Source organism: Paramacrobiotus metropolitanus, unplaced genomic scaffold (assembly GCF_019649055.1).
Source record: "Paramacrobiotus metropolitanus isolate TYO unplaced genomic scaffold, Prichtersi_v1.0 Parri_scaffold0000004, whole genome shotgun sequence".
NCBI classification, from domain to species: Eukaryota; Metazoa; Tardigrada; class Eutardigrada; order Parachela; family Macrobiotidae; genus Paramacrobiotus; species Paramacrobiotus metropolitanus.
In genome coordinates, this window is record NW_026570224.1 from 941757 (window position 1) to 966909 (window position 25153).

The 25153-nt window shown below is 41.9% G+C and overlaps 6 protein-coding genes and 1 long non-coding RNA gene across 10 annotated transcripts; 2 read left to right on the forward strand and 5 right to left on the reverse strand.

Annotated features, from left to right (window-relative positions):
• Positions 1-1698: 1698 nt before the first annotated feature.
• On the forward strand, positions 1699-2997 carry LOC129580681 (uncharacterized). Of its 2 annotated transcripts, none has more exons than XR_008689377.1 (3): positions 1699-2271; positions 2364-2412; positions 2547-2997. It is a non-coding gene; the product is annotated as an uncharacterized LOC129580681 (long non-coding RNA). The 2 variants fall into 2 exon arrangements; XR_008689376.1 differs by having other exon boundaries at positions 2364-2408.
• Positions 2830-4550, reverse strand: LOC129580680 (transmembrane protein 256 homolog). The gene is made up of 4 exons (XM_055471317.1): positions 4458-4550; positions 3885-4306; positions 3701-3746; positions 2830-3232 (listed from the first exon to the last, which is right to left on the reverse strand). The coding sequence occupies exons 2-4, from the start codon at positions 4044-4046 to the stop codon at positions 3093-3095; spliced, it is 348 nt and encodes a 115-aa protein (XP_055327292.1). The 5' UTR covers positions 4047-4306; positions 4458-4550; the 3' UTR covers positions 2830-3092.
• A 109-nt stretch (positions 4551-4659) lies between these two features.
• On the forward strand, positions 4660-8142 carry LOC129580672 (sideroflexin-5-like). 3 transcript variants are annotated; one of them, XM_055471307.1, is made up of 6 exons: positions 4660-5095; positions 5582-5970; positions 6080-6110; positions 6575-6733; positions 7140-7703; positions 7768-8142. In XM_055471307.1, exons 2-5 carry the CDS (start codon positions 5617-5619, stop codon positions 7655-7657), a joined length of 1062 nt encoding a protein of 353 aa, XP_055327282.1. In that variant the 5' UTR covers positions 4660-5095; positions 5582-5616; the 3' UTR covers positions 7658-7703; positions 7768-8142. The 3 variants fall into 3 exon arrangements, with proteins under 3 accessions (XP_055327282.1, XP_055327283.1, XP_055327281.1); XM_055471308.1 differs by having other exon boundaries at positions 4660-5081; positions 7140-7661; XM_055471306.1 differs by having other exon boundaries at positions 4662-5095; positions 7140-7661.
• A 3383-nt stretch (positions 8143-11525) lies between these two features.
• Positions 11526-12787, reverse strand: LOC129580676 (uncharacterized). Its single transcript, XM_055471311.1, has one exon. The coding sequence runs from the start codon at positions 12567-12569 to the stop codon at positions 11904-11906; it is 666 nt and encodes a 221-aa protein (XP_055327286.1). The 5' UTR covers positions 12570-12787; the 3' UTR covers positions 11526-11903.
• A 1480-nt stretch (positions 12788-14267) lies between these two features.
• LOC129580673 (rRNA 2'-O-methyltransferase fibrillarin-like) lies at positions 14268-16486 on the reverse strand. Its single transcript, XM_055471309.1, has 6 exons — positions 16303-16486; positions 16013-16243; positions 15615-15784; positions 15385-15558; positions 14745-15136; positions 14268-14575 (listed from the first exon to the last, which is right to left on the reverse strand). The coding sequence occupies exons 1-6, from the start codon at positions 16313-16315 to the stop codon at positions 14554-14556; spliced, it is 1002 nt and encodes a 333-aa protein (XP_055327284.1). The 5' UTR covers positions 16316-16486; the 3' UTR covers positions 14268-14553.
• A 373-nt stretch (positions 16487-16859) lies between these two features.
• LOC129580667 (uncharacterized) lies at positions 16860-21726 on the reverse strand. The gene is made up of 6 exons (XM_055471300.1): positions 21525-21726; positions 20584-21374; positions 20404-20506; positions 19564-19908; positions 18018-19200; positions 16860-17907 (listed from the first exon to the last, which is right to left on the reverse strand). The coding sequence occupies exons 3-6, from the start codon at positions 20455-20457 to the stop codon at positions 17267-17269; spliced, it is 2223 nt and encodes a 740-aa protein (XP_055327275.1). The 5' UTR covers positions 20458-20506; positions 20584-21374; positions 21525-21726; the 3' UTR covers positions 16860-17266.
• Positions 21727-21953: 227 nt separating this feature from the next.
• LOC129580671 (neuroplastin-like) lies at positions 21954-23795 on the reverse strand. The gene has a single exon (XM_055471305.1). It carries the CDS (start codon positions 23462-23464, stop codon positions 22370-22372), a length of 1095 nt encoding a protein of 364 aa, XP_055327280.1. The 5' UTR covers positions 23465-23795; the 3' UTR covers positions 21954-22369.
• Between the last annotated feature and the right edge of the window lie 1358 nt (positions 23796-25153).

The following is a 25153-nucleotide window of genomic DNA, read 5'->3' on the forward strand; positions in this document are numbered from 1 at the left end:
GGTACGTTATACGAGTAGTTCTAGAACTGCTTGTATATGACCGTACTCTGTATATATTAATGTAAGCTACAAAAGTTGGCCAGTAGCCCTAGAGTATTTTTGTCTTACCAAACCGGTCAAACTTACCATTAATTGTCGAGTATGCGTGAGTAAAACACAGGACTGCAAATCCTGAACATACGTTCCAAAAAACAAAATTCATCCCGGCTAAACAAAAGCTACGCATCAAACCAAATAATTATCGTGAGTCGTGACCGCCGACAGGTTACAAGTTTGAATGCTTACTTTACTTGTAGAACTTTCTATCAGTTATTTCAGACGACTGCCGTAAAGATAGAAAAGAAGCTAACATTTTAAATTTTGACTACCCAGTAGACCGGAAGACCGGTGAAAATGTGTTTTGTACATAATTGCATGCTACACGATTGACCGCTCATACCAGGTCAGCTGGGTTAGGTTCGCCGGAACGCCCGGAAGTCACTGGCCAAGGGTCGCTATTAAACCGACATCTGCTACAGGTACGAGTATATTGCAGTTGACAATTTCTGATACACGGATCTGCTGTTTTCGAGAAAAGTTTTAGAAACAGGATCGCTCGATACAAACGTTCATTACATTGCTAAAACACGACAAGCTGTAGCAGTCTATTTGCATTATTTGGCTGAAATAATTTGCCATGTTGCCCTTATCCGTATTATGAGTACGATCAAGGGACAGTATAGTTCTGACTTCGCAATTTTAAGCAAATTTCGCATTAGCTTTGTAATAAAATTTGCGCTAATTATAACAGTTTGAGAGTACAAAGTGTTACTTACATAAAGAGTTTAGTCATCCAATGCATTAATGCACTTCTATACAATATTTCACAAGCTAGAAAGTTATCACAAAGCTACGAAAAATCTACGAAGCTTCTTTGCTAACCGAATATCTGAAGTACGAATACTACTGCACGATTTGCTGGCTAATTAAAAGCCGAAATTTTTTTACCAGTTAGTGACCTTAGTTCTTTAAAGTTCGAATTGATCATTTCGGAAACTGAGATACATGAACCAGTAACCACAAAGTTGTTTCTATGGTGCCGCGCCACAGAAAATTAAGTAATATTATCAACAGAAATTACTGTCAAGCGTCGAGTTATCAACCAATTACTCTATCAACCAATCAACCAAGCGTCGAGTTATCAACCAACCCTCGTACTCCTAGTCTAGGACTAGGAGTACGAGAAACTCCTAGGGTACTCCTAGAGTAACGGGAAACAGCATGTTAGGAAACGGGAAGCAGCATGATGTATAATAGTTGTCACTTTATACGGTTTACAAAAATAATAAAATTTACGCTTTAACTGGACCAATTACAAAATAATAATAGCTATCCAGAAAACTTCCATAAAATTTCAAATTCAAGGTATATTACTACTTGGGGCCTTTCTTAACAAGTGGACCTGTAGAGCACAGCATATTGAATAGCAGTAAAAGTAAAAATTATAGTACTAGGCGTTCGATGTAAAAAGTTAAAAAATATTTTTCTACCTTCCTGCTGTGACATCTGTTCTAGCCAGCATCTGGATGGTTAAGATCGTAAACGATAGGCTGACAGATTCTGTTAACATCATATGTAATTATATTTCCGGACACATTACATATACAGACTGTACATGCACCGATTGTACGACAATCGAATGTAGTTGTGATACGAATTACAAGTTTTATTCATAATATCCTATAGGCTTTAGAGTTTAGCAGTTCAACGAGTTTATATTTTATTACCCTGATGATATTTTTATCAGCACCTCGGGCCTTTCAGAATGCAGAATTTTCAGATATGTAATGCAATATAAAAACCGGCATTTATTCTCCAAAACCCCGTTCCCAACGACGTCTTCTTGTCATGGTTGTATGAATTTGTGTCATAGTGCTCTGCGCTTGAAGCTACCTTGATTTTGAGATCAGTTCCCGAAAAGACATGACCTGGAACTGGTACTCGTAGCCCTTTCACATAACCGAATGCAATATGGATGGCCACCATGAAATGAGTGAATTAACCGCGGATTTTCTCACGCTCCAAGCGCAAAAATATCTTCCGAAGTTTTTGATTTCCTTGAGTACATGGCCATGGTTCACTATAGGCTGTGCAAGTGCGAGTTTAGCGGTGATCATCGATAAATTTGCTTTCCGAGGTATGCCAGGACCCATAGATGTGCGGCTTACAATACCAACTACAAACAAATACATTTACTACACCGCAGGACTCAGAATGCATGTTTTCCATAGTGTAAGTGATCACAGTGCCATATTAACACGTACTCGCCGGTTTTAAATTAACATTATACATACTTTATATTTTATTGCTTGTTGTGGTTGCAGTTAGCACTGATGGCAATACCGCCCTTTCATCCTCATATTAATGGCGTAGGTATTGTGCAAGAATAGAAATGCTCTGACCACTAATGTCGCTGTCAAATTACTTTTACGCTATGGTGTTTTTGTGTGACAAGCAAACCTAATTTAACCTATAAATCCAACGATAAGTTCAATTTTGTGCTTTAGGCATGATGTTCACGGCTGGAATGGCATTATACTCTGGATCGTGTTATGCATTTTGTTGGTCAAATAATGAGCGACTGAAAAAACTGCAACCTTTCGGGACGTACTGCTTTCTGGCCGGCTGGGCTATACTGACGTTATCCAGGTTTTTGTCTTTTTCGTAATGTTCCTAACTGTAAGCTCTTGTGACGATCGGGAATCTTTCGAATCAAGCACAAGTTGCCATTACCAGCTGGTACATAACGGATTTTTGCGCGATTAAATTCAAATCGAAATGTGCAAGATCCACTTGAAACAAACTGCTTTAAATGGTAACATTCGAAGTTCTGCATTTTCACATTTAGTAGCGCAAAAGCTGATTATATTAATCAAATTTACAAGTGACGATAAAAGCAAAATGAAAGAGTAGAGCACATTGTCATCTGTGGAAAAGAACGATTCACATAGCAGTGTTCAGCCCGTCCAGTTTCTTGTATTCATGCTTGTAAAAAACAGAAAGTGATGATGCAGGGATCTCTGCTAGTCCGACACACCGATCGAGCCATAAAATTAGAAAATCAAACTAAGCCAAGCAAGGATCAAACAGATTCCACCATAAGGTGCCATTTGTCGAAGCGTCTGACTTTGAGCCAAGGAATATCCATAACACGAACCACAGAAGCCCAGCATTCCCAGTGTGAACAACAGTCCTAAACAACGAGCAAAATAGCAAATCAGATCCTGCGCCTATTTAGAGCATCTCCGCCGTACGAGAACAGTCTTTTAACCGGTAAATAAAAAACGGTACTAATATTTGTAAGAAGTATGAAATAAGTATAAAAATATCGTCTTGGTGTCCTTAAATAATCGAATATCACAGAGAATACGATTTTCACTACAATCATCAAAATCCGATCACATAAGTATAAAAATTACGAGAACTCTGCCATCATCACGAGAACTCCGTTATTTTTGTACTGCTAAACAGTAAACAGTACAGCTACGTTATACGATGCCCATGTCCACGGCCCATGAGTACGAAACTAAAAAATTTTACAAAAGGAAGGGAAAACCTAACCACATTAAGGTGAAGTAACTGAACTGATAGTGTAATCTGAGGCTTAGAATCCCTCTTGTAACTTGTTAGACAACGTCACAAGGCTCACAACTACTGTTACCTGTCACTTTCGGATGACGAGAGAACGGTGCCAAACCCAGGGCTACCTGCAGGAAGACTGGATTAACATCACACCATTCAAACAGAACTTTCCTAATGACAAGCGAAGTTCGCAACAATTATCCGGACTTAATCATCCAACTGCAAGGCAAAAATTCATAGTGCATGCAATGCATAACACTTACGCTGTGAATTAAATGATATCGGTTCCCGGTTTCAAACACCTCCCGTGCCTCCGGTGTGGAAGGTTTGAAAGCATGTGCTCCGTAAGCACCAAGAATGACTGCAGCAGCACCAGAAACGCCAGCTAACTGAACGAAAAATCGGGCAGCAGGAGGGATCATCATCGTGCTCCAACTGGGTCCGCCGACTGCAGTAGTCTGTGTTGGCCACTGGGTTTTGCCCAAACTTCCTTTTGCGACGGGACCCTTAGGGTTAGGTTTGCCCTGGTCCGACTCGGTGGTAACCCAGGAAAACACGTAATTCAAGGCTTTTTCGCACCCTCTTGAATTTGTTCAGTGCCAGGTATGGCCATAGTCACGGCAGAAACTCAACCGCAGCTCAATGCGAGACCCAGGTTTACCCCAGGTTTACCCCAGGTTTACCCCTAAATGAAACGCAGGCTATACGGAAAGCGGATCACTTACGAGAATGGACAATTATTAGGAAAAAATCAGGACCGTTTTTTCCGTATGGTTTATCTTGCATGCGCAGTACTTTTTGCCGACCCTGGTAATTCTGCTACGTTTACGGTTTACCGTTTATGGGTTCAATCTTCAATGGAATCAATAATGCACGAAATACTTGCTGCTTTCAAGTTATTAAACGCAGTTTTGTTTTGATTTGCTCCTATTGGTTGCGGCTGGTGGATGGATCTTCTGATAAAACAGCGACGGCCAATCACAATTGCAATGTTTTCTGGTTGATGATTGATCTGTCATCAAAGGTGTTTGACATTTTGTTTTTTTCCTAAAAGCAAGTTTACCTTAGCAAAAACTTAAAAATAAAGCGCGAATTAAATTTAAATAAAGTGGGATTCGCAATTTTTTCGCAGTAGATAATCGGTATTTGGTACATTTAATGGCAATGTCCGCGGGTGATCTAGTTTCTGAGATTTTGATCGAATCTTGCATGCAGCGTGCCCTGAATTGTCGACCACCCTTATACGTCATCGCCGTTCTCATAATCAGCTGTAGCCTGCAAGGCTGTGAGTTGTGAACCACGAGGGACCGGAAATGCATTGAATTGGAACCCGACTAAACCTTTCAAGGGCAAGGCCGCAAGCATTCTGCCAAACTCCACACTGCAGTTTAATTCTTGGCCACTGTGGTTCCAGTATTCACGGTATCACCTACTGTGTGGGACAAAAACATTTGGATCCAGTTGAGTTGCATCAGTAAGCTGCAGGATTCTAATACAGTATTAAGAGTTTTGATAAACGGTTTAGTTTTGATTTACTAGTACCAGTGATTAGCCTGCCATTAGCAGCTATGCACCAGCTGATAGCTTTCCAATGACGACTTTTACGTCATTCTCTCTCTGGTGCTAACAAGAAGCCAAGAAGGATCGATTTTTTCATCTAGCTTTTTCCCGCCAAATTTGCTTAATCGATGAAATAGCTTGGCTTGTCATTAGTCGCTGTTGTTTTACAGCAGGAAACAGATCGTTGGGAAGGAGCAGGGTCTTTCTGTCACTTGCTTTTGGGCTTTGGCCCTTCGGCCTTTGCTCGCATATCTGAAAATGCTCTTCGTTGCTTATTTGGCTCTTCCTTTTAACCGTGTCGTTGTGCATATGAGCTCCGCCGTTTGAAAAAAAAACATTTCTTTGGAAGCTTTCCGTTACAAACAGCAACGCTTTATCCATTAATTTTGTTGTTTCGCAGGCCGATTGCCAAAAGCGTGCGTCCAAGTTGACATTATGCCGTCTCGACAGCCCAGCTCGGTGGGAGTGGAAACCATTGCTGTGCCATCGCCCAACGACAGCTCGACAGTTGTTCCGGTACGTCCCGCTTTCGGTGCATGGCCAATGTTCCAGTTAGGCAAATCGCGCTACAACTTGGACACGTATACGGGACGAGTGTGCCATTTCTTTAATATCATTGATCCCCGCACGTTGCTTACATCGGATACCAAGTTGCAACAGTGTCGGCAGCTGCTAGAGAATTATAAAAATGGCACCTTACCGCCCGGAATCACAGATCAGGACTTGTGGGAAGCACAGAAAGTGGTGCAGGCCATTATTCATCCGGATACTGGGGAGAAAATACCTATGGTTGGTATTTTTGTGCACGGTTTGACGTACTGCAGTATTAATAATTAAATTATTGAAAAGTTCCGAAGTTCACGTTCTTTAATTGAAATGTGAATTTTGTTCTTTTCAGCCGTTTCGCATGTCCGGCTATGTTCCTTTCGGTGAGTCTGATCCATTCTCGTTTGTGCGCTTTTGGTACTTATTAACGATAATTCTACTCGAATAATAATTTAAAAATGGCTGAAATTGTCCTGTGTACGGTTTTTTGTGTACGGCTAGCGTTGTTCGGCGATTCAATAGGTAGCATTCATCGGGATTCGGCAGTATGTTCTTCATCGACATTCGACAACACTGTACATTATGCAGTGCACAACTGCTTGAAAATTTACCGTAGTTTTTATTCAGTATTATATCGTTTATGATTATGTGATGAATTTAAGTACTGCAATAATTTTAATAGCAGGAAACGAAACTTGAGTTGCTTGTGTGATTTAAGAATACGAGTTACTCAGTATACATACCACTTTCTCCGTGCTCGCAACAGAACTGCTGCTGAAATACGTGAAATTAACATGGAAGGGATTCCTGGTGTTGAATTTGTGTCAGTGACTGTTTCGTGTTTTAGGTTCACCGATCGTGGCAGGCCTGTTACTGCCTAATCCATCCCTTGGCTCTATAATTTTCTGGCAATGGCTTAATCAGAGCCATAATGCCTGTGTAAATTATTGCAACAGGAACGCTACTCGACCGACCCCTTTCAGCAAATTTATTGAAGGATATTTGGGTACGTTTAACATGTCAGTGCTGTCACTAATATCATAGCTTATCTTGTGGTAAATTAGGTTTACATACATAGCGTGGAGTACTGTGGAGTAAGGATCATGAATAGTGATATAAATTTAATAACGGAAATATATTTGGGTATCGGGTATCATCTGTTTTGGTCGTCTGTCATGACGTTTGGAATGTTTGCAAACTTTCCTCACAGTTTCCATTATGCCGACAGGCCATGTGTTTCTGACTACCCGGATGGTGAGATCTTGGGGTTTATAAAATTTAATGTGTTCCGGTCGATGGAGCGTGCGCATAATTTTGTAGTAATGATTAATCACTAACTAAATATTATGTGTGTATGACGATAGTCGGAAATGATGTTTACTACGATTTGATCCTGTGTTGCTCATCTGCAGGCGCAGTAACCACAGCAGTGGGTGTTGCCGTGGGATTAAACCAGTTAATCAGCCGCGCGACCAGTATGCCACCGGCCACACGTGCCCTCATCCAAAAATTTGTTCCATTTCCGGCTGTGGCTTTTGCTAATGTGTGCAATGTCTTTTTAATGCGTCGCCAGGAATTAAATACTGGCATCGAGGTCCACGATAAAGCCCATAATGTTGTTGGTATCTCCAAAATCGCGGCATTTGATGCCATTAAGGATACAGCGCTGACCCGTATAGTCCTACCCGCTCCCATCCTGACCATCCCTCCGGCGATAATGGCCGCATTGGAGAAAACTCCCCTTTTTAAGCGTTATCCCAGAAGCTATTTGCCTATTAATGCTACGTTAGGGGCCCTGGCGTTTGGCTTAGCACTTCCGCTAGCCATAGGGCTGTTCCCGCAGGAGTCGACTATTCACAGAAATAAACTGGAGAAGGAATTACAGGATAAGACAAGCGATGAATTTCTGTTCTACAATAAAGGGCTATGAGTCCGTAAGTATTCTTTCCGATTCTCAATTCTGGTAGTACCTAATGGTAAGTTACCCTTTTTTAGGTGTGTATTCGCCAGTAATCGAGACTTACCATGTTGCTTTTGCAGTGTGTGGTCTGAATGACTGGGACCAGGAAGGTTGAGTGGATGATATTGGAGTGAATTTCTTCCCAGTGGGTGCAGTGCATTTATGAAAGACTGCTAAGCGGTTAAATTTACCTTACTTCATACTGATTTAGGTTTTTGGAAAATGTAGTCACGTTATTTATTTTGTTTATTCCTACTGTAGTTTTAAATTCCGACTTTGGTTACATTTTCGTGGCGATTCAGTGCTGATATAAATATAATTACTGCTTATATGGTGAGTGTTGACTGTGTTTATTGTCAACGGTGTACCCTATGGCTATTGAAGATAGCCAGAAACGTGCTGGGAAATGCTTTTGCATGTTGTGATAATAAATAATAAGTTCCTGCTAAGGACAATCAGAACATGTGTCTGTTATCCATCTGGTGAGCTTGCTTACATTTTTGCATATCCTTGGCTTTATGCTTGCCGTTGTAAATGGTAGACACAGTGACTTTTGAACTGGAAATGCGGGACTTAACCATTAGAAATTTTTAGCCAAAAAGAAAATTGTTATAGTACTAACGATAAATCTTTCTTTAAATTAAGTATTAATTTAAAGCAGTTATGTACCAACTCTAACAATAAGGAAAGATCCATTAATTATCACCACACGGATCGACCCACAAATTTTCGATACGTACTAGTACACAGTGTACAGTAGTCTACGTATTAATGTTGTAAGTACGTAGTACTTTATTAAGTTATTAGCCATGGTCCAACAACCAAGCACCTTACAACTGATTGCAAACTGAATGGCATTTTTTGAGAATTAGCGGAGCACCGTAAGAGAAAAAATTGTCGTGAGTCAGCATACGACCGCAAGCGCTGATCGCTATTTTTAGATGCCGGCAGCCGCAAGAACTGGTTTTTGGCACTAGTTAAAATTAAATCAAAACCTTAAGTTATACAATCGCATAAGTAGACCGACCGTGATTAGATGTAGAAACTTTTCAGCAGACTTCTTACTACTGCACTCCGTAGCTACTTCGCAGCACACGCGCACGCTCATGGCTTCCACATCCGGCGGTTATGTAACTGCTGTTTCGCTAATTGACTGCGTGGTTGGAAACTAGAAATCGCAGCAAATTCTTACTGGCTGCAATTGTCGTCTTATAATAAATGGACGATTGCATACATGAATAACATGATATAGTTAAAAAATAAGTAGCAATATAACAGATACTGTTGGCATAAGAATGTGTATTTGCAGACCTGTAGAAGTTTAGAATGTTAACTAATGCTCGGAAATCTCAATACAATAAGTGAATTTATTGGGCAATAGCCGCCATAACAACACAAATGCAAGCGCGGGCACACTACTTTACAGTTAAAATTTAAACGTTAAAAAAACAAAAAAAAACTTTAGAATACAACACAATAGAATACAATAAGTTATTGTTAATCATGCCGGTACAGTACTAGAAATCTATTGAGTTTAGCACCCTCATTGCACAATTTGTAATACGTATCTTATCTCTATTATTTTTATTTGTAAAATTGTAGTAATTCTCGAAACAACACCAGACAACACCTGGGCAGTGGCCATGCTTCCGGTGACTCGGAGTTCAACCTTAAATCGGTACAGTCATATTACAAAATGACAATTTTTCCTTTTTGAGTAACAACTACCCGAGTAGCAAGTAACTGTTGTCGGCATATCTTTATGGAGGCCGTACTCATAGACTACTGTACTGTACAAAGTGATTATTAATTAAGTGACTGCTTTTGTTTACAAGTAGCTTGCTAATAGGAAAACCAGTGGAAAAATCAGGTTAAAAAGTACAGTACGCGTACGCCGTACAATAATATTATACAGTACGTAATTATTATTAAGATATTTATTACGTACTGTAGTCCACCGTTATCGTAATCAAGATCAGTCTTTTTATCCATGTTTCCAGTTTGATTGAGAAGAGAATATGTACGAAAATTAATATGACAGTACCAATAATATGGGAACATTAAATTGCCTTCACCTTATTCGAAACGAACTGACGAGGGTCGATAATTATTATTAATAATGGCCTAATTGTAAGCATAATAAATAAAGGTCAAACAGCATCAAAATTGACAAATACCATGCGACATCAGGTAAACAGGTACAATGCTTACCAGCCATGGATACATTACGTACTTTGTTTACCGCAGTATTGTTCACCTGACAATTGTAGTTCACGAGTAGGAATTGTGGGCAGAATCCGCAGTTTGTTTGTTACGAATCCTATGATGGCGAACGATGGTCAGACACGAACGTGCAGTGCAATGCATGCTCGACGTAACGTGACTCAAGTGCTTAATTTTTCGCTCTTGGGGACATTCCTGGATTATTTCCTTGTACGATCGATTGCTTTCCGCAAAGCATTCGATCGCTATTCGGCATCCGTATCTTTTGCGCATTGTACAAATAGAATGGCAACAATCTACCATGGCGTTCTCTGGACATTAGTCATAATTCATCTTAAAATGCAAGAGTACATGTAAATGATGTGATATAGTACGGTATTAGTGCCGTACTTACGCGCCGCTAACCGATTTACAAAGATGAGTAAAGATTGGGGAATGTTAATAATTACTTACTATTAATTTATAAGACTCGTATTAATGATCTAATTATTGTGGTCTACGGGACTTAGAGTTAAAGGGTTGCCGGTACCCCGGTATCGTGTAAGCACATTTGCAGTAGAATACTAGAAGTGGTTTCCGAATGGCCATTGGCCAGTTAACAAACATAAGCAGAGCACAGGTAGCACGGGGAATTAAATCGAAGCGACATCACGTGTCAACAGATATGTCTATATAGTTTGCAAAATTCGCAACTTCAGTGATTAAGTCTGCTGGGTCAAAACTAGTACAGTTCCGTTCGCATTATGTCATAGTGGTAAAAGGCCCGTAAAACAATCCAAATACTACATGTATTATGTATCCAAATATAGATATGTATAACACAGTTGTTATTATATATAGACATTATTGTATTTTATATTTTATGTATGTACAATGTGCATTACAATTATTTTATACAGTATATATACCGTATTTTCTGCCGCAGTATTTAACTACATGCTGAAGTCCAACTTTTCACTTTACAGAAATTCCGAATTTCCGATCAACTGAATGCTAGCATTCTTGACGGGCATGAAAATGAAATCCGCCTAACATACCAAGTCACAAACGTCAAAAGGCAAGCATGCGATCATATCAGCCGTATCTGGCCTTTCGACGTCGTCCCTGAACAGTGAAATCCAACACTAGCCATCTTGAGGTAGCGCACACATTCGCAGTCTATTTCCGGTTAATATGAACATCGTATCGCATCCTTTGCAGATTGCTTATTTTCCTGACGTTTAGATCTGGTCAACGTTATAAATCATTTTCCTTATACCGTGCCAATGTGTTAACCAGACTGACGGCCTCTGACGGTCTGACCTGTTCGCCATCAAATTTGAAGAAATATACAGCCGGTTGCGATCGATAAAACCAGGGCAGGACTTCTCAGATCTGCTGTTTCCAGCAGCAGACTCGCGTTGTGAAACTGATCTGTCATGGTGCATTTTTAATTTTGAACGGGATCATGTCGTTTGCTGTTTATAGCCTGCGCAGTCTACGGCGCTGTGGATTCGGATTGCTTTAATGTTTTGCTACGCAGCACAATCATGTATACACTACACATTTTCGAACGGTAAGTATTTCTCCCGGTCTCTCACACATGCTTACACTACGATTACGCAACAATCGGACCGCATCAAAAACATTTTAATACCAGACACAAGAAAATGCCATCTACCATACCGAGAAAACTGTAATGTACGGTAAAAAAATACCCAACGTTCAACAGCGCTGTCCACTTATTCAGGAAAAGCGACAGTAAGGGTAGACAAATATTTCATACAATTGAAAAGATACACCATAAAAATTAATACAGGTACAAAATAACAAGCAGCGAATGACTCAGACATATTCAGTTCTGAGATTCTCCAGAGTATAAACTATATTATTAGGATACACAAGGAAAAACTATCCACTTCTGTCCCAAGAAAAGAGTACATTAAACCAGACTATTCCGAACAATTACGTATGGCCACGCGACGACACTCTTCTGCAAGTCAGAAACGCACACTTACAGCGTCTTCGGACCCTCCAATTCCTTTTTGGACATGAAGAAGCTGACAAGGAAGAGAATTCCGTTCAACAGAGCGATGGCGCCTGCGGCAACGCGAACCGCCTCTTCGTTCGCGTACATCAGGGGTCGGTTATTGTTATCGCCATCCCATTTCCACTTCTCGGTCATCACAATCTCCACGATCCCGGCAGCAATCAGCATCAGGGCCAACAGCATGTTCATCACGTTTTCAACCGTGGTGGCCTTCGGAACAATCATGGCGGATGTGGTGTGGAACAGGTATGCGATGAGGACAATTGCCAGTACGGTCAGAACGGCAGAGTGCGCACACAGAAAGTACACCTCACCGACAAGGAACAGCTCCCGCAAGTAGCTCAACGTGACTACATCATTCCGCCAGAGTTCCGGTCTGTTATTCATGTATTCGGCATTATAACGGGGAGCGTCCGCCGTCTCCGTGATGCGCATTTCCTGTCGGCGTGATGCTACCAGACCCATGGCCACCGCGGCCAGGATGAACTCCAACAACTTCAGGATGCCGGGGATTTTCCCCAGATAGTTGCTGTTGAATCCCGGTGTACTGGTGATGGTGGCATTCACGGAATTCGTGGAGGATCCTTTCGTGATAGAATAGTTCAGGGTTTTCGTCGTCGTGGTCACCATTTTAGCGATTAAAGGTCACTGGAATCAAGAGAAAATTCCGATGCGAATTTTAAAATACAGCCGGTATGCAGTGATGCACAGTTCAACAAAGTCAAATCGCACTGCTGCACTCGTTACTACTAAAACCGCTACGCGCTTGCTGTCTGAAAATCTAGATGTGAATAAATTCCTAGCGTGCTTTGAAGCTTTCTCTCTCTCACTCATCCAGTGTTAAGCTCTCTTGCCGCGCATTTATGTCAAACCGGTTTGGCCTGTTCTCTCTGAGTCACCGCCTTGCACGGGGAAACCCCATCTAACGGCCAATGTGAATGTTCGGTTACTCCCTCCATCGTACGAAAGAGGCGCACTGGCTCAGCACGGTTTATGCCGAAGACTGCCCACAGTGCATGCCATTTCGCCATCACTTTTATGAGTTTTATCGCTAAATTCGGGAATGCTTTCGTTCCGGGATTAGCTCGAAATCAGTTTTACCGGCAGAATTCCTCGAAATTGTAAAATAGATCCGCGAGGCATGGCGAGTCATTGGCGACTGTAGTGGTACACCGTACACCTAACAATACCGTGTTAAAGAAATCTAATCTGTAGGTAAATCTTTATGTACCGTAGCTAGATTAGAAAGAAAGTCATTAGATAAGTTATGCCGGCTTCATCAATAATTATTATAAAGGTGCAGCAGTGATTCACCGCACGATCACAAAAGAACCCGCAATAAATGCGCAATGATACTCATTTATTATAATAGTAACAATACTTGTAATCACGTGAATAATGAGGTATAATAGCTATAGTGCAACAAAAAAAACAGTATTTATAATGTTATGATTTTACGTGCCAATTGCGATATACCGTAGTCAGCACTGCGATAGGTTACAGTCCCGTCTAACTTCTCAGGACGGGGGGAGCGACCTCGCGCCAGATGCAAACGAACTAAAATTTTTTTAAATAACCTAGAAAAATTGCTTAAAACCCATCTATGTTCCCGCGTTTGCACCAGCTCTTTCCATGCCGTTTTCCTGTTTTCATCCGGAAGGGGGAGTGAAGCCTCTTCCCCAAGACGGACCTGCTTCGAATACTTCTCTCAAGATCAGAAATACCGGATGTTCTGCATTCTGCAATAATCGGTCTATCTGATAACTGCACGCCTTACCACCCCTTGATTAGAATATCGCGAAGTACGACTTACTGTAATTATGACGATGAGTAATAGTACTAACGATAAATACTAATGTATAGATATCTAATATTACATTTTACATGTCTAATGTATCATGCTAATAGCTCTCCTAAGCTATGTGACTATGTCTACAAGTACATTTGTTTGTAAAAATGATCAAACAATTTATTATACTGTACTATGCGTTGCAAACTTGCACGTATTGTTCAGTCCATAACTGTTAAGACGCCTACCGTATGGATTGTTTTTTTGACAGTTCCAAACTGTGCAATAAATGTATGGTTCCAAATTTTCAAGTATGTAATCCAGATATGCCAGCATTCTACCACAGACCAATAATACTACTTTGCTGTGATTCTGATTTCTACTCTAAACCAGATGGAAAACTTGTTTCTGTAAGTTGTTTACTGGTACGGCATAACGTTATTCGATCCCATTGCCACTATAAATACCGAGACAAACACTGAAAAAAATAATTAAAACGCACATACAGAACTTCTAATCGTATTACGAAGGCGGATCAATTTACAGCAATTTTTAATATAACGGGCCAGACACGGAACAAGCGACATTTTAATGCAACGCTTATCGTTACAATACTACAGCACCTGCAAAAGGTGCATTCGTTTAGCCCAGCGAAATAAAGCCCCACTACCAAACGGACAAAAAGAATAACAAGTCAACAATAAACTGAAAATATACAAGGTAAACAGTCTTAGAGACAAACTATAGTACTGTACTTTATGGACACAAAAATTTTATAACGTATTTCAACAATCATTACCACAGCAGAATGTGGCCCTGCGCTTCCTATCCTTGTTTCGTTGGAGCTCTAGGGAATAAAAGACTAGCATGAGTACAAATGTACAAACTCCTTATAACTTCGGCCCATGGGCGCTACAAAGTATCCAACGATAAGAAACACTATGTCGCCACTACTAACATTATGAGTTAATTAAGTGCACTATCAAAAATCACTTGCAAATGTCCACCAAACCGACCTGTAGATTCCAGATACTACCGCATGGTCACGTTCGTACGGTTCGAGGGTGATCTGTTCAAGCGGTTTAACTTTTTCACTCTGTAGCTTTTTAACTTCTTCCGCAAAGACCGCTTCCGGTTTGGCTGTGCTGTCAATGCAGTTGGCCTTGATCGATATGACGACATGACCACCGTTTTTCAGGTAGTGATGGGCGTTAAGTGCCACAATACGTGCTTGATCTGGTTGGGCAACATCCGCAAATATCGTGTCCACCATATCAACGATCATCCGATACTTGTGAGGATGCCGGGCATCCTCGATTATGGGTACCACATTCGTCCGCTTTTTGGCAACATTGATCAGGTCTCGGCCGGAACGATGGGAAAATTCAACAGCATAAACCAAACCTTCCTACAATAAATTATTTATTGTTGTTAAAAATTCAAATTTAGTTATTATGTAATTGAACAAATTTATTATTATGAAATAAACTTAATTTACCATCACTACCATGGCAAACGCAAGAACAAGGATATAAAACTGAGCAAATGCCAAACGCAGTACGGTCGCTTTCTACGAAACTTCAAATAATACGCGTATACAAGTGTTACCAATACGTAGCAGCAAGCTTCAAACACTTCGCAAAAATATCTACCTACCGGGCCAACAATATCAGCTACATGGGAAACAGTAGTCCCGGATGCCGCTCCGAGATATAGGACTTTGCTTTTTGGTTTGATCCAAATATTTTCAATTCCAGCCATGATAGCTGCTCCAAGCTTGGAGCGGAAAGGATTCCAGATTCGATATTCTGTTTTCGTTCCTTCCGCACCCTGTGAAAAACCTTTCCTAAACGCTGTTATAAGTAGATGAAACTACGTCGGCTTACATCAACACTGATACGTTTCTCGCCATACACGGAATCACCAGGTGTAGTGTTGATAGTACACAGCGCGTCTTCTTTGCCCCGGGAAATGAAAATTCCTGGATGCCGATGGGGTTCCACAATGACATTTTTGCCTCCTTTCATGCCTGCACCACCACCACGGCCACCGCCACCTAGAAATAACTTCATTCCACTATCGCATATTTTATCGCACATTTTTAACGAGATATTTCAAATTTTATTGGTACTCCGTAGTCAGAAATCGTCAACCCCTAATTCCAGCATGCAACCAGCGCTTCGAGGTATACCAGGATTTTAAAAGTGTTTGCCTTTACGATTAGCAGAAGCTGACAACCAGCATTCTCCATTTCAAGGTTCCATAAAGCGCAAAGACCACTTACGTCCACCTCGACCGCGGGGACCTCCGCGACCTCCACCGCGGTCCCCGCCACGGCCGCCGCGAAATCCACCGCGACCGCGATCACCAAAGCCCCCGCGGCCACCACCAAATCCTCCTCGTCCGCCTCGATCACCTCCCCGACCCGCTTTAAATCCTCCACCACGATCGCCGCCTCGAAATCCTCCGCCGCCACCACGAAACCCTCCACCGCGTCCGCCGCCGCGGTCTGGTCCTGTAATTGAAAACGCATTGGTTTGCCACAGGTCTTAAAGGGTACTGATTTCCACGTACTGTCGAATCCCATTTTGGACTTCTTAATTAAACTGATGACTTCCGAATAAATAGCGCACAGATACTTAAACTAATTCTGAGCAACACCAACAAGTAGCAAAAAAAGATCGTGAATGCTGCTGCACTTCTATTGGAAAGATTTATCATTAACAATTTTAAGAATTAAGATTTTGCTTTTTTTGTTACAACACCGATTTTCGGATGAATCGTGCCGGCAGTATGTAAAACCGTTCGTGACGAAACGCTCGCTTCATAATAATGCTTAAATTGCACGAATGCACGCGCAGTACATACTTGACTAGGTACGCTACTTGCGGTATAAACCGATTAATAAGTACTATTAAGTAGTTTGTGAGACATCAGCTTTTTTGCGAAAGGTCGAGCCCAGCTTCCTTTGCAACCTGCATATTCCGAAATCTAAAAAACTGCAAAAACTTTTGATTTGCATTTTCTTTTGGATTTATTGAAGCTTTTGATTTCTGTATGGTCATTGGTTAGTAACCGGCTGCTACTAACAGTCTTCTAACAGGGAACCGGAAATTCAACATCCTCTTCTTTTTATTCCAACTTTCTTGTCCGTTGCAGACGCAATATGTATGTATAGATTACAAGATCTGTGCAGAATGTAGTAACGATAAGTAACACGTATAGCCATAGAACAAAACGAATCTATTTATGTGACAATACGTAGAAAGGGAAAAGAAGTCCTGTAGCAATAATGGAAACTATCTCAATAACGTTTAAACTCAAAACAAACAAAAGAAAAGAATTAAGTAACGGTGCCGCATACGCACACCATCCAACAAGAACTCGACAGAAAATTGATCTGAAAAGCTGCAACAAAATAGCACAGTCTGTGGAAAGCAATACGAATGGGACGTCAAAATTCTAAAAGCCAATTAAAAACTTGTGTCGGTTATTGACACTAAATTCACAAAATTATTATTAAACAAAATCTGACCACTCAGAGACTTCCGCCGCTTTTGACAACCTTCCCTTGAAAAGTATGGGCAATACTAAGCATCTTCTTTCCTACGGCCTCGCGTGCACCGCCTTCTTTAAAAATGTCGCTTAATTCGCGAAACACCATCATGATCTGCTTTTCGTGGACATCCGCTGACAATACCGAATAGTTCCAATCGCGGCGTACTTCATCGGTAACGATTAGTAGTGATCGCCGCGGGATTTGTACTCGAACAGGTCGATACACCTCCTTCCGTTCCCATTTCCGTGGAGAAAACGTCAACACCGTATCTGCCAGTATACTGAAGATCACTACGCGGTTACCCCACATCCACTCATCCTCCACACGGGACTGTACAGATGACATCCTGTCGCTGGTCAGTTCCCAGTTGGACACAGCCACACACTGAAAACCATCTAATTCTTTCCATCGGCTAAAGCGGCCTAGCAAGAGCTGAGCAAAATGGGGTAATCCTGTAAAGTTCTGCAGATTAACACGCTGTCGTTGATAGTTAACCGAAGGTCCGTAGTCTTGGCGCCGGCATCCTGATCCGCCGTCCATCCACATGCGAGCATTGATACATTTAGTCAGGTCGCGTTCCTCATCACCGGTTAAAAACTCCGGCCAAAATGACAATTTAGCTGAAAATTCAAGATATAACCACTAGAACTACATACCACGAATCTAAAGTACACAGACAAATACCACAATACCGGAACGGTCAACTAATACACAGCTCTTAAAGACTTACACAACTGTAATGGCTCGCCTGCGTCATATCGATGTCGTGGATGCAATATTCTGGCAAACTCAAAATCCAGCTGATAAGCCATGTTGCACGTCATGCAATGGTCATATACCATAGCATTGGCGGGAACCGTAACATTGGTAGCGGCCGGAAGACGATGTTTCCAGGCCGGAAGATTCCGACACAGATCACACCGACTGCCACCCTTGCAGGAGCATGGCTTAACGAAATTATCATAAAAATCAGAGATAGCAGCCTCCTGCCCGTTCTCATTTCGGACAACATGATGGTATTTCGGAGAGACGCTCGGTATTTCCACAGATGCTAGATCGGCCATGGTTGTCAGGTAACTGGCACACGTTTTCTCCATAGATTCTTCCGTAACGCTTTCGGATTGAGCCGCACGTCGTGCTCGTTGGGCGGCACGCCTCTCCATTCTTGGTTGTACACTTTTGCCCAGCAGACCAAGTAACTGCTGCGATAAGTCCTTTGGATGAGATCGATTAACAAGGCCAGTGGAACCAGTCCACTGGAACGTTTCGGCCTTAACATCCGCTTTTACACAAGTATCACTATCCAATGATATCCTCGAATCTGCCGACAATCCAACTGACTGCAAGAAATCGTCCGTGAGTATTTTCATATCCACGGGGCCAAGAGATTTTTCTAGCGGTGGTAGAGATAAAATTTTTCGAATCTCTTGGATTTTCCCATCAGGCGGCCCGTCGATAAATAACGCAGAGGGAGGAATTACAGTATCGGTTGAGATGGCAACCTGCAACTGCATAGTCTGTTCGCATAACGATTCTGTCAGATTAATATCTTCCTGATCTTGTTGGGACTGCCGCGCCTTCCGTTCGACGGCCAATTCTTCTTGGAAAGTTTCAATGCTGGATGCTTGAATACCCTTGGTATTTATGTTCTCGCGGAAAGCCGCCGCTTCGTGACAGATGGCTTCGATAGTCTGTGTAGCTGAACGCAGATCGGTGGACAGTTCTTCGGAACAGTTTTCGAACAAGTGATCCAAACGTGCTTTGCGCTCTTCCTTCGTGAGAATGCGGTTGACGGGTTGACCGTTAAAGGGTGCTGCAGTAGGCCGTGCAGGGACCTTTTTTGCTGGATTGGCAGCACGTCCGGCTTTACTCATTGTAAGCCGTTTCCGTCGAGATTTGTTTCGACGATTTGGCTGCAATCATAACAGTGTTTTTCAAATAAATTTAAATACGGTCATAGACTCGTAGATATTCTTTAAACCCCTTGGTTTTGTCTACCACCTCACGCAGCCGTTCAAAACCCATAAAAATAAGCATCGGGAAAACTTGAACACAACCTACTATTAAATTATTAATATTTTGAAGTGTCCGATCGAAAACTGCAAACTGGATAGATGCAGTAAGAGTAAAACGACACTTAATATTACAAGTTACATGCGCAAAATAAAGCCATTTATCTTTATAAACATACGCTTTTTAGGATAGAGTACCAAAGGTAAAACAAAAACCTCGTGCATAATGAAAAGCCAAAAGACAACGCAATGTCGCAATCATACCTTGGGTTTTTTAATGGCAGGTGATTTGCTGGCATTGATTTCTGATGCTTTCGACGAAACCGGCGGCCGGCCGCGCCTTTTGGCTGGTACAGGTTCGGGAACTTTGAATTCTGCTTTGGTAGCAGCGGCCGAGTCCTGCTCCTTCGGAGCTGCATTATCTCCTGCGGGGCGAGCAAAGGAAGCACCCAGCTGCCACGACATGGGCTCTGGTTGGCTATCCTCCGAATCATCAACCATCTCGTTTGTCGACACACCGCTCTGCAGAAGAAGGGTGTCGTTGTTGGATGCCGGTCCATTGTCTGTCCACATAGATTCGGTTGCAGAAGGTTCAGAATTATTTCGAGTCTGCAACGCAAAATCACTAAACAACAATGCCATATTTATTTAGCAGAGCGGTTATTGATTCGAGTAAACCAATTCCAAATTTCAGTTCATTCTTTTCTGCCTAATCTGAGTAGAGTAGATGAAAAATTTCTTGATTAATTATCTTTTTGATGTTTCAGTTTCGACAGAAAATTATTTGCCATCGCAAAGCATAAACTGACAACCGGCAGCAAACAAGCGCTCTCGAGCCATATTTTCCTGTATCATTTTTTGTTACACTTCAAATCTCCCGGTTAACCATCCATTTCAGAAATAGTTTAAATACTGCATTTCTTTACATGAGTAAGATTGATTGATTATAATGTTGCTAAAATTATAAAAGAAGCCGAAAACAGCGGCACAGCCGAACACTAATGGTAAGTAATTAAAATAAGAAACAGACGGTGACACTTGACAGTACCGATCCACAGACGACACCAAGCTATCAAAAAGGCCCAAAACGCCCAGCCGACTTACAGATTCTGGCAAATGAGATCCGGATACCTGGGCCTGAATTCCAGGTTCCTCCATGTTGAAGTTTAACAATTAGAATTTAGAATGCTGAAATGTCCCCTCCAACCTAATGGATAACGTAAAGCCCGAATATATCACGGTTAACTGCACCTGACAGGCGAAACCGGATCAGTCACCACTCACAATCAGCAGTAATAAATATGGTTGCCGTCCAGTGCGCACTGCGCCAGCAGCCGTCAGCGCTCACAGTGCGTCAAGGGAATGTTTTAAACTTTCAAAGATGTCGACGGTGGGTTAACCGAGGTTATCAGGTGAGGTTGACAAAGTTTAAGCATTCACGCAAAAAGATATTTTGCTACCACGCTGCCTTATCAAAAATGACAATGGATTCATTGTACTGCATCCCGAATCACGACAACATCACTGCAGCGGTTGCTACCCGTAGTTCACGAAAAACGCATAAGTACTCGCATCGGTTTGGGTGGATCCAATCTATAGCTAAACACTCAACAGCAGACTGGTACAGTATGTGCGCCGTCAGTCAGTTCTACTTACTACTTAAGCAAAAGTCAGGACCCTTAAAACTTAAACACGGTAACTGATTAGTCACTGCATGGTAGTCAACCCCATCGATTACCTATATAAGCGCTAACGATCGATTTAAAATTAAAGGTTTTCAGGATAAAAACCGAAACTCGAAACAAAAAGGAAAAATCGACGTACAGTGTACAGTACCGAACATCGTCCGATAAAAAGTCCCAAATCACTAAATCAGTGAAGTCATTCGAAACTTTCGCTCCGCAGCATACAGTCCCATACGCATCGTTCACCCCTTGGTAAGCCGTTTAGGGCAAATTTCTCTCTGATTGACGGTTGTCCGACAGTCGACAACTAGATCCATGGTAAAGGGGGAGAATGCGGACTTGGGATAGCACGTGGCCTTATCGCGCCAACAGTGCGAGGTGGAGTAGCGACTGGAAAGGCCGAACAGGATAAAGCAACTAAATGTACTCTGTAGGCCGTAAGTACCAGAACATCGTCCAGGATCGGACATTCGGACTACCTGTCAGCGCTTTGGGCTTCGAAACTCTAGGACTAAATGCACCAGAAGCTACTGTACCCACCTGATCACGGAAATGGGTAGAAGAGTACGACAAGAAACCGGCGAGGCACGAGCTGTGACGAGCAACGGTATATCCAGGCCAGTGTATCAGCATAGAAATCCAGCGCGGGAGGGAAGCGCCGGGAACGCATCTTTCGTTCAGGGAGCAGCTCAACCGGGAGCAAATTTAGAGATTGTTCTCTGTTCTTAGACCTCGTGCGACTGTTGTTTGCTGACTCTGTGTACTGCTGTGTTATTCATCGTCACTATATACGCCTTATCGCTAAATCGCTGGCAAATTTAAGTAGTACAAGTTATGAAGTTATTGAACACTTACAAGTACTGTAACGGCGTGTGCCCTATCAAGTATCAACTAATGCCGGCCTCTCGCGAACAGAGTCGCAGCGCTTTTTCAAAAGGAACCCCTTTGAAAATGTGGTAAAGTGCCCGGTTATGTTTATTTGCACCGCACAGAAAGACCGGAAGCGATCCCTTGGTGACAATATTAGCGGTGTCCGGTTGACCAAGTACACCAATTTGAGCAACACACGGCGTCCCTGGGTATCAAAGTGGACTACCCACGGGTGAAACGAAACTTTTTTTCCGGCGGAAGTTGTATCTCGCGTTGACGTCCTCGAACGGGACAAAGATTGCACATGTAAATGTTGGCAGACGAAAACTGTTTCGGTTGTGGAACTTAGACAGTCATCCACAATCCACATCAACTGCCATCATGATCAGTTTAATTTCGACACGATCGCGACCGTCGTCCACCACGTTGCAACACTGACAGGGAGAGCCATTATGCACAATCCGCAGACAACTTACGAATGACATCGTAAATGATTTCTGCAAATCGTATCAAGTCTACACCCGCGTAGCTAAAACCATGTTCGATCGTTTCCGCTCTTCGACCTTTGCTCGCCATTTAACCGCCGCATAAACCACGCTGTGAGGATATCCATGGTCTTTCGCTTGTTGAAGCATTTTACTCAGCGGAAGGCTATCCTGTCTGGTGCCTTCCTGATGGGTTACCGCTGAGGCTGTCACGACCACACTGGTGTCACTGGGCTCTGTTGTCACTCTATCCGGATATTTTCGTCTAAGCCAGTCATCCGTCCCCAGTATCCCCACCAATACTAAAATGCAGATGAATATTCCAATCAGTGGATAGAACCAGCGCAGAGGATCTTTGACTTTAAGAACTGTGCTCGTGGTGTCGTTGCCACTCTCCCCTACTGCCACGCACGTGTAATTCCCGGCGTCAGCATACTCGACCGAATCGAAAATGATTAATCCACTGGGCTGCTGTTTGTTGTTCCGTTGGACTCGGGAATTATTTGCCGGAAAAGCTACGTTATCCAATGACCATAGCAAGGTCACATTTGGAGTGCCGCTTTCGATGCATTCGATTGTGGTGGGATCGCCTCGATCAACACGGATCACTTTTGCCATCTGTAGCACAAATGGTACGAGTTTCAGCGCGACCCTGTCCGACATTGTAACACCACTAGCAAACTGCACATCGCATTCGTAGATCCCGGCATGATTGTAGCCCGCTGCGTGGATCGTCAGTGTTAGGTCGCCGTTCTCGCGCTTGGAGTAATTGGGGCCGTTTGTATCCAGGAGTGTCATTGTGTGATTCAGACTCCCAAAAGGGCTGTACCTCCATACCACGTCTTGAACAGGCGATGTCTGAAGTAACTGACACGAAATATTCAGTGGCTTCCCGTTAGCCCGAAAGGTTACCATTGGTGGGCATTGCAAAGGCCTAATCGTCTCTTCGCGCGCTTTCGGTTGCAGTATGTTGGCGGTTCCGGCTTGTAATTTAAGCACTTCCCCATTGTTACTATCAGTAACCTTTGGTGGTAAAAAGCCATCCGTAACAGGAAAACTGTCCACGATGTGGCACAAATTTAAAAATAGTGGCACAAAATGGATTTTGACAGAGTGCAGATTCATTCAGCCTCAAATCTTTTGAACGAAGTAGTTACCCCTGGAGTGGAAATCAAGTATTGATTAAGAAAGTCTTATTTTCAACTTCGTTGACAAACTGATACGCAGGTATCACAGGTAGAATTTGGTTTATAAGGAACAGTTAAAAAATATTGTAAAAAGTTCGAAAATTAACCACTTTCAGACAGATTAATTTTGCCCTCTTGCTCACGTTCACCCCTGTTTGCACGCTGCTGCTGTTTACCGTGAACTTCGGTTTTACAGCACACGTCGTAACAAGGATATTTAAATTAGAAGTGATTATTTTTATTCCACGCATGCTTTTTCAGTGTTTTTGTAACGGCAGTTGTTGATTAAGTTATGGTGCTTAACTCAATCCACCGGATTAAACCAATTACCGTAGTACGTATCAAATCAAGCCCTGACCTAGCAACAATACCTGCAGTCACTTATCTATTTATTTTTACATCGTTTTTTTTCTTAGAAATTCTTATTTACGTACGTAAGTATGATTGTGTATAATTATTGCACAAAGGTAAGTACAGTACTACTCGTATGCATGCACATAAACTATATACTTCGAAAAAAAGGTAAACATTAATTTTTACCATTAGTAAACGTTGTACGGAAGTATGCAAGTTCATGAATTTTTTATATGCGAAAATAAAGCGTGAAGCCCGCCATGAAAAGCTGCACGTCCTACATTTAATATACGGAAAACGGGGTTCGATTGCCGAAGACAGTCGTATACGAACGAATGTTATGTTTCTTTAAGGAATTAGACCAATTCGATTTAGTGGTTAAATAATATTATCTGTCGCCGCGTTTGTTACAGCTTACGAAATTGTCAAGCGTATATTTAACGAAGTTTACTTTCGTTTGTATAAAACTATGCGACACAGCAGCGATAAGGCTAATATTGAAACAACCTATAAAAACTGTTTACGTTTTGTTACGCGAGCAAACGAAACTAAACTAACGCTCGGACAGCTATACGCCAAGATTTACTGCATGTCGCGTAATAACCCAAAATTCAATAAGGCGGCACAGCACCACCGCACAGGATAGAATAAAAATAACACATAAAACCGAAGTCTCGAAACGGAGATTTTTTTTATTGCTACTTCACTATGCTTTGTTGGGCATTGTAATTTTTGCGTTTAGTCTTTACCAACTTTAATTTCTCTAAAAGATGTGAACTATGCAATCGCGCCTCTGGAATGCGCACACCTTTTCCGAGGCATTCGTTTTTATGTTACTGAGAAATCCTGTAGTATCATTAAATACCCCCTGCAGTATACAGTACTTACTCGCGCGATTGGGTTACGGAGTGACAATTATAACTAATCTACAAATCGTGAGTTCTCCACCCAGTGATGGTTTGACGCGAAGAAGCTAGACATGAACCTACGTTTTGGTAACTAATTAAGCTTTATTTGGCGCTAATTTTGACATATATATCCTTTATTTTCTGTTAATTATTAGTGAGAATCAGTAGTGAGAATTATTGATAGTGATTATTATTAGTTTTATTAATTATTAGTGAGAATTATGTTTTAGTTTTTATTTTTTGTTGATTATTAGCGAGAATACTGCAGAAAACTGCCAAGTTAGATACTTCAAAGTTAACAGATCTTAGCTATTAATTAGTTATTTGTAATTGTACCGCATGTTCTTATTATCATAATTACTGTT

Excerpts from the sequence above, each read along its gene's own strand:
- LOC129580680 (XM_055471317.1), bottom strand. The coding sequence starts at position 4,046 with ATGATGATCCCTCCTGCTGCCCGATTTTTCGTTCAGTTAGCTGGCGTT. Across the intron at positions 3,747-3,884 it reads GATATCATTTAATTCACAGC|GTAGCCCTGGGTTTGGCACC; the intron begins GTAAGTGTTATG and ends GTCTTCCTGCAG. Across the intron at positions 3,233-3,700 it reads TCGTCATCCGAAAGTGACAG|GACTGTTGTTCACACTGGGA; the intron begins GTAACAGTAGTT and ends CTCGTTGTTTAG.
- LOC129580672 (XM_055471307.1), top strand. The coding sequence starts at position 5,617 with ATGCCGTCTCGACAGCCCAGCTCGGTGGGAGTGGAAACCATTGCTGTG. Across the intron at positions 5,971-6,079 it reads CTGGGGAGAAAATACCTATG|CCGTTTCGCATGTCCGGCTA; the intron begins GTTGGTATTTTT and ends TGTTCTTTTCAG. Across the intron at positions 6,111-6,574 it reads GTCCGGCTATGTTCCTTTCG|GTTCACCGATCGTGGCAGGC; the intron begins GTGAGTCTGATC and ends TTCGTGTTTTAG.
- LOC129580676 (XM_055471311.1), bottom strand. The coding sequence starts at position 12,569 with ATGGTGACCACGACGACGAAAACCCTGAACTATTCTATCACGAAAGGA.
- LOC129580673 (XM_055471309.1), bottom strand. Across the intron at positions 15,785-16,012 it reads TCCCCGCGGTCGAGGTGGAC|GTGGCGGTGGCCGTGGTGGT; the intron begins GTAAGTGGTCTT and ends AGTTATTTCTAG. Across the intron at positions 14,576-14,744 it reads GTAGTATCTGGAATCTACAG|AGCTCCAACGAAACAAGGAT; the intron begins GTCGGTTTGGTG and ends TTTATTCCCTAG.
- LOC129580667 (XM_055471300.1), bottom strand. The coding sequence starts at position 20,457 with ATGGAGGAACCTGGAATTCAGGCCCAGGTATCCGGATCTCATTTGCCA. Across the intron at positions 19,909-20,403 it reads GATCTCATTTGCCAGAATCT|ACTCGAAATAATTCTGAACC; the intron begins GTAAGTCGGCTG and ends TTTGCGTTGCAG. Across the intron at positions 17,908-18,017 it reads AGGCGAGCCATTACAGTTGT|CTAAATTGTCATTTTGGCCG; the intron begins GTAAGTCTTTAA and ends TTGAATTTTCAG.
- LOC129580671 (XM_055471305.1), bottom strand. The coding sequence starts at position 23,464 with ATGAATCTGCACTCTGTCAAAATCCATTTTGTGCCACTATTTTTAAAT.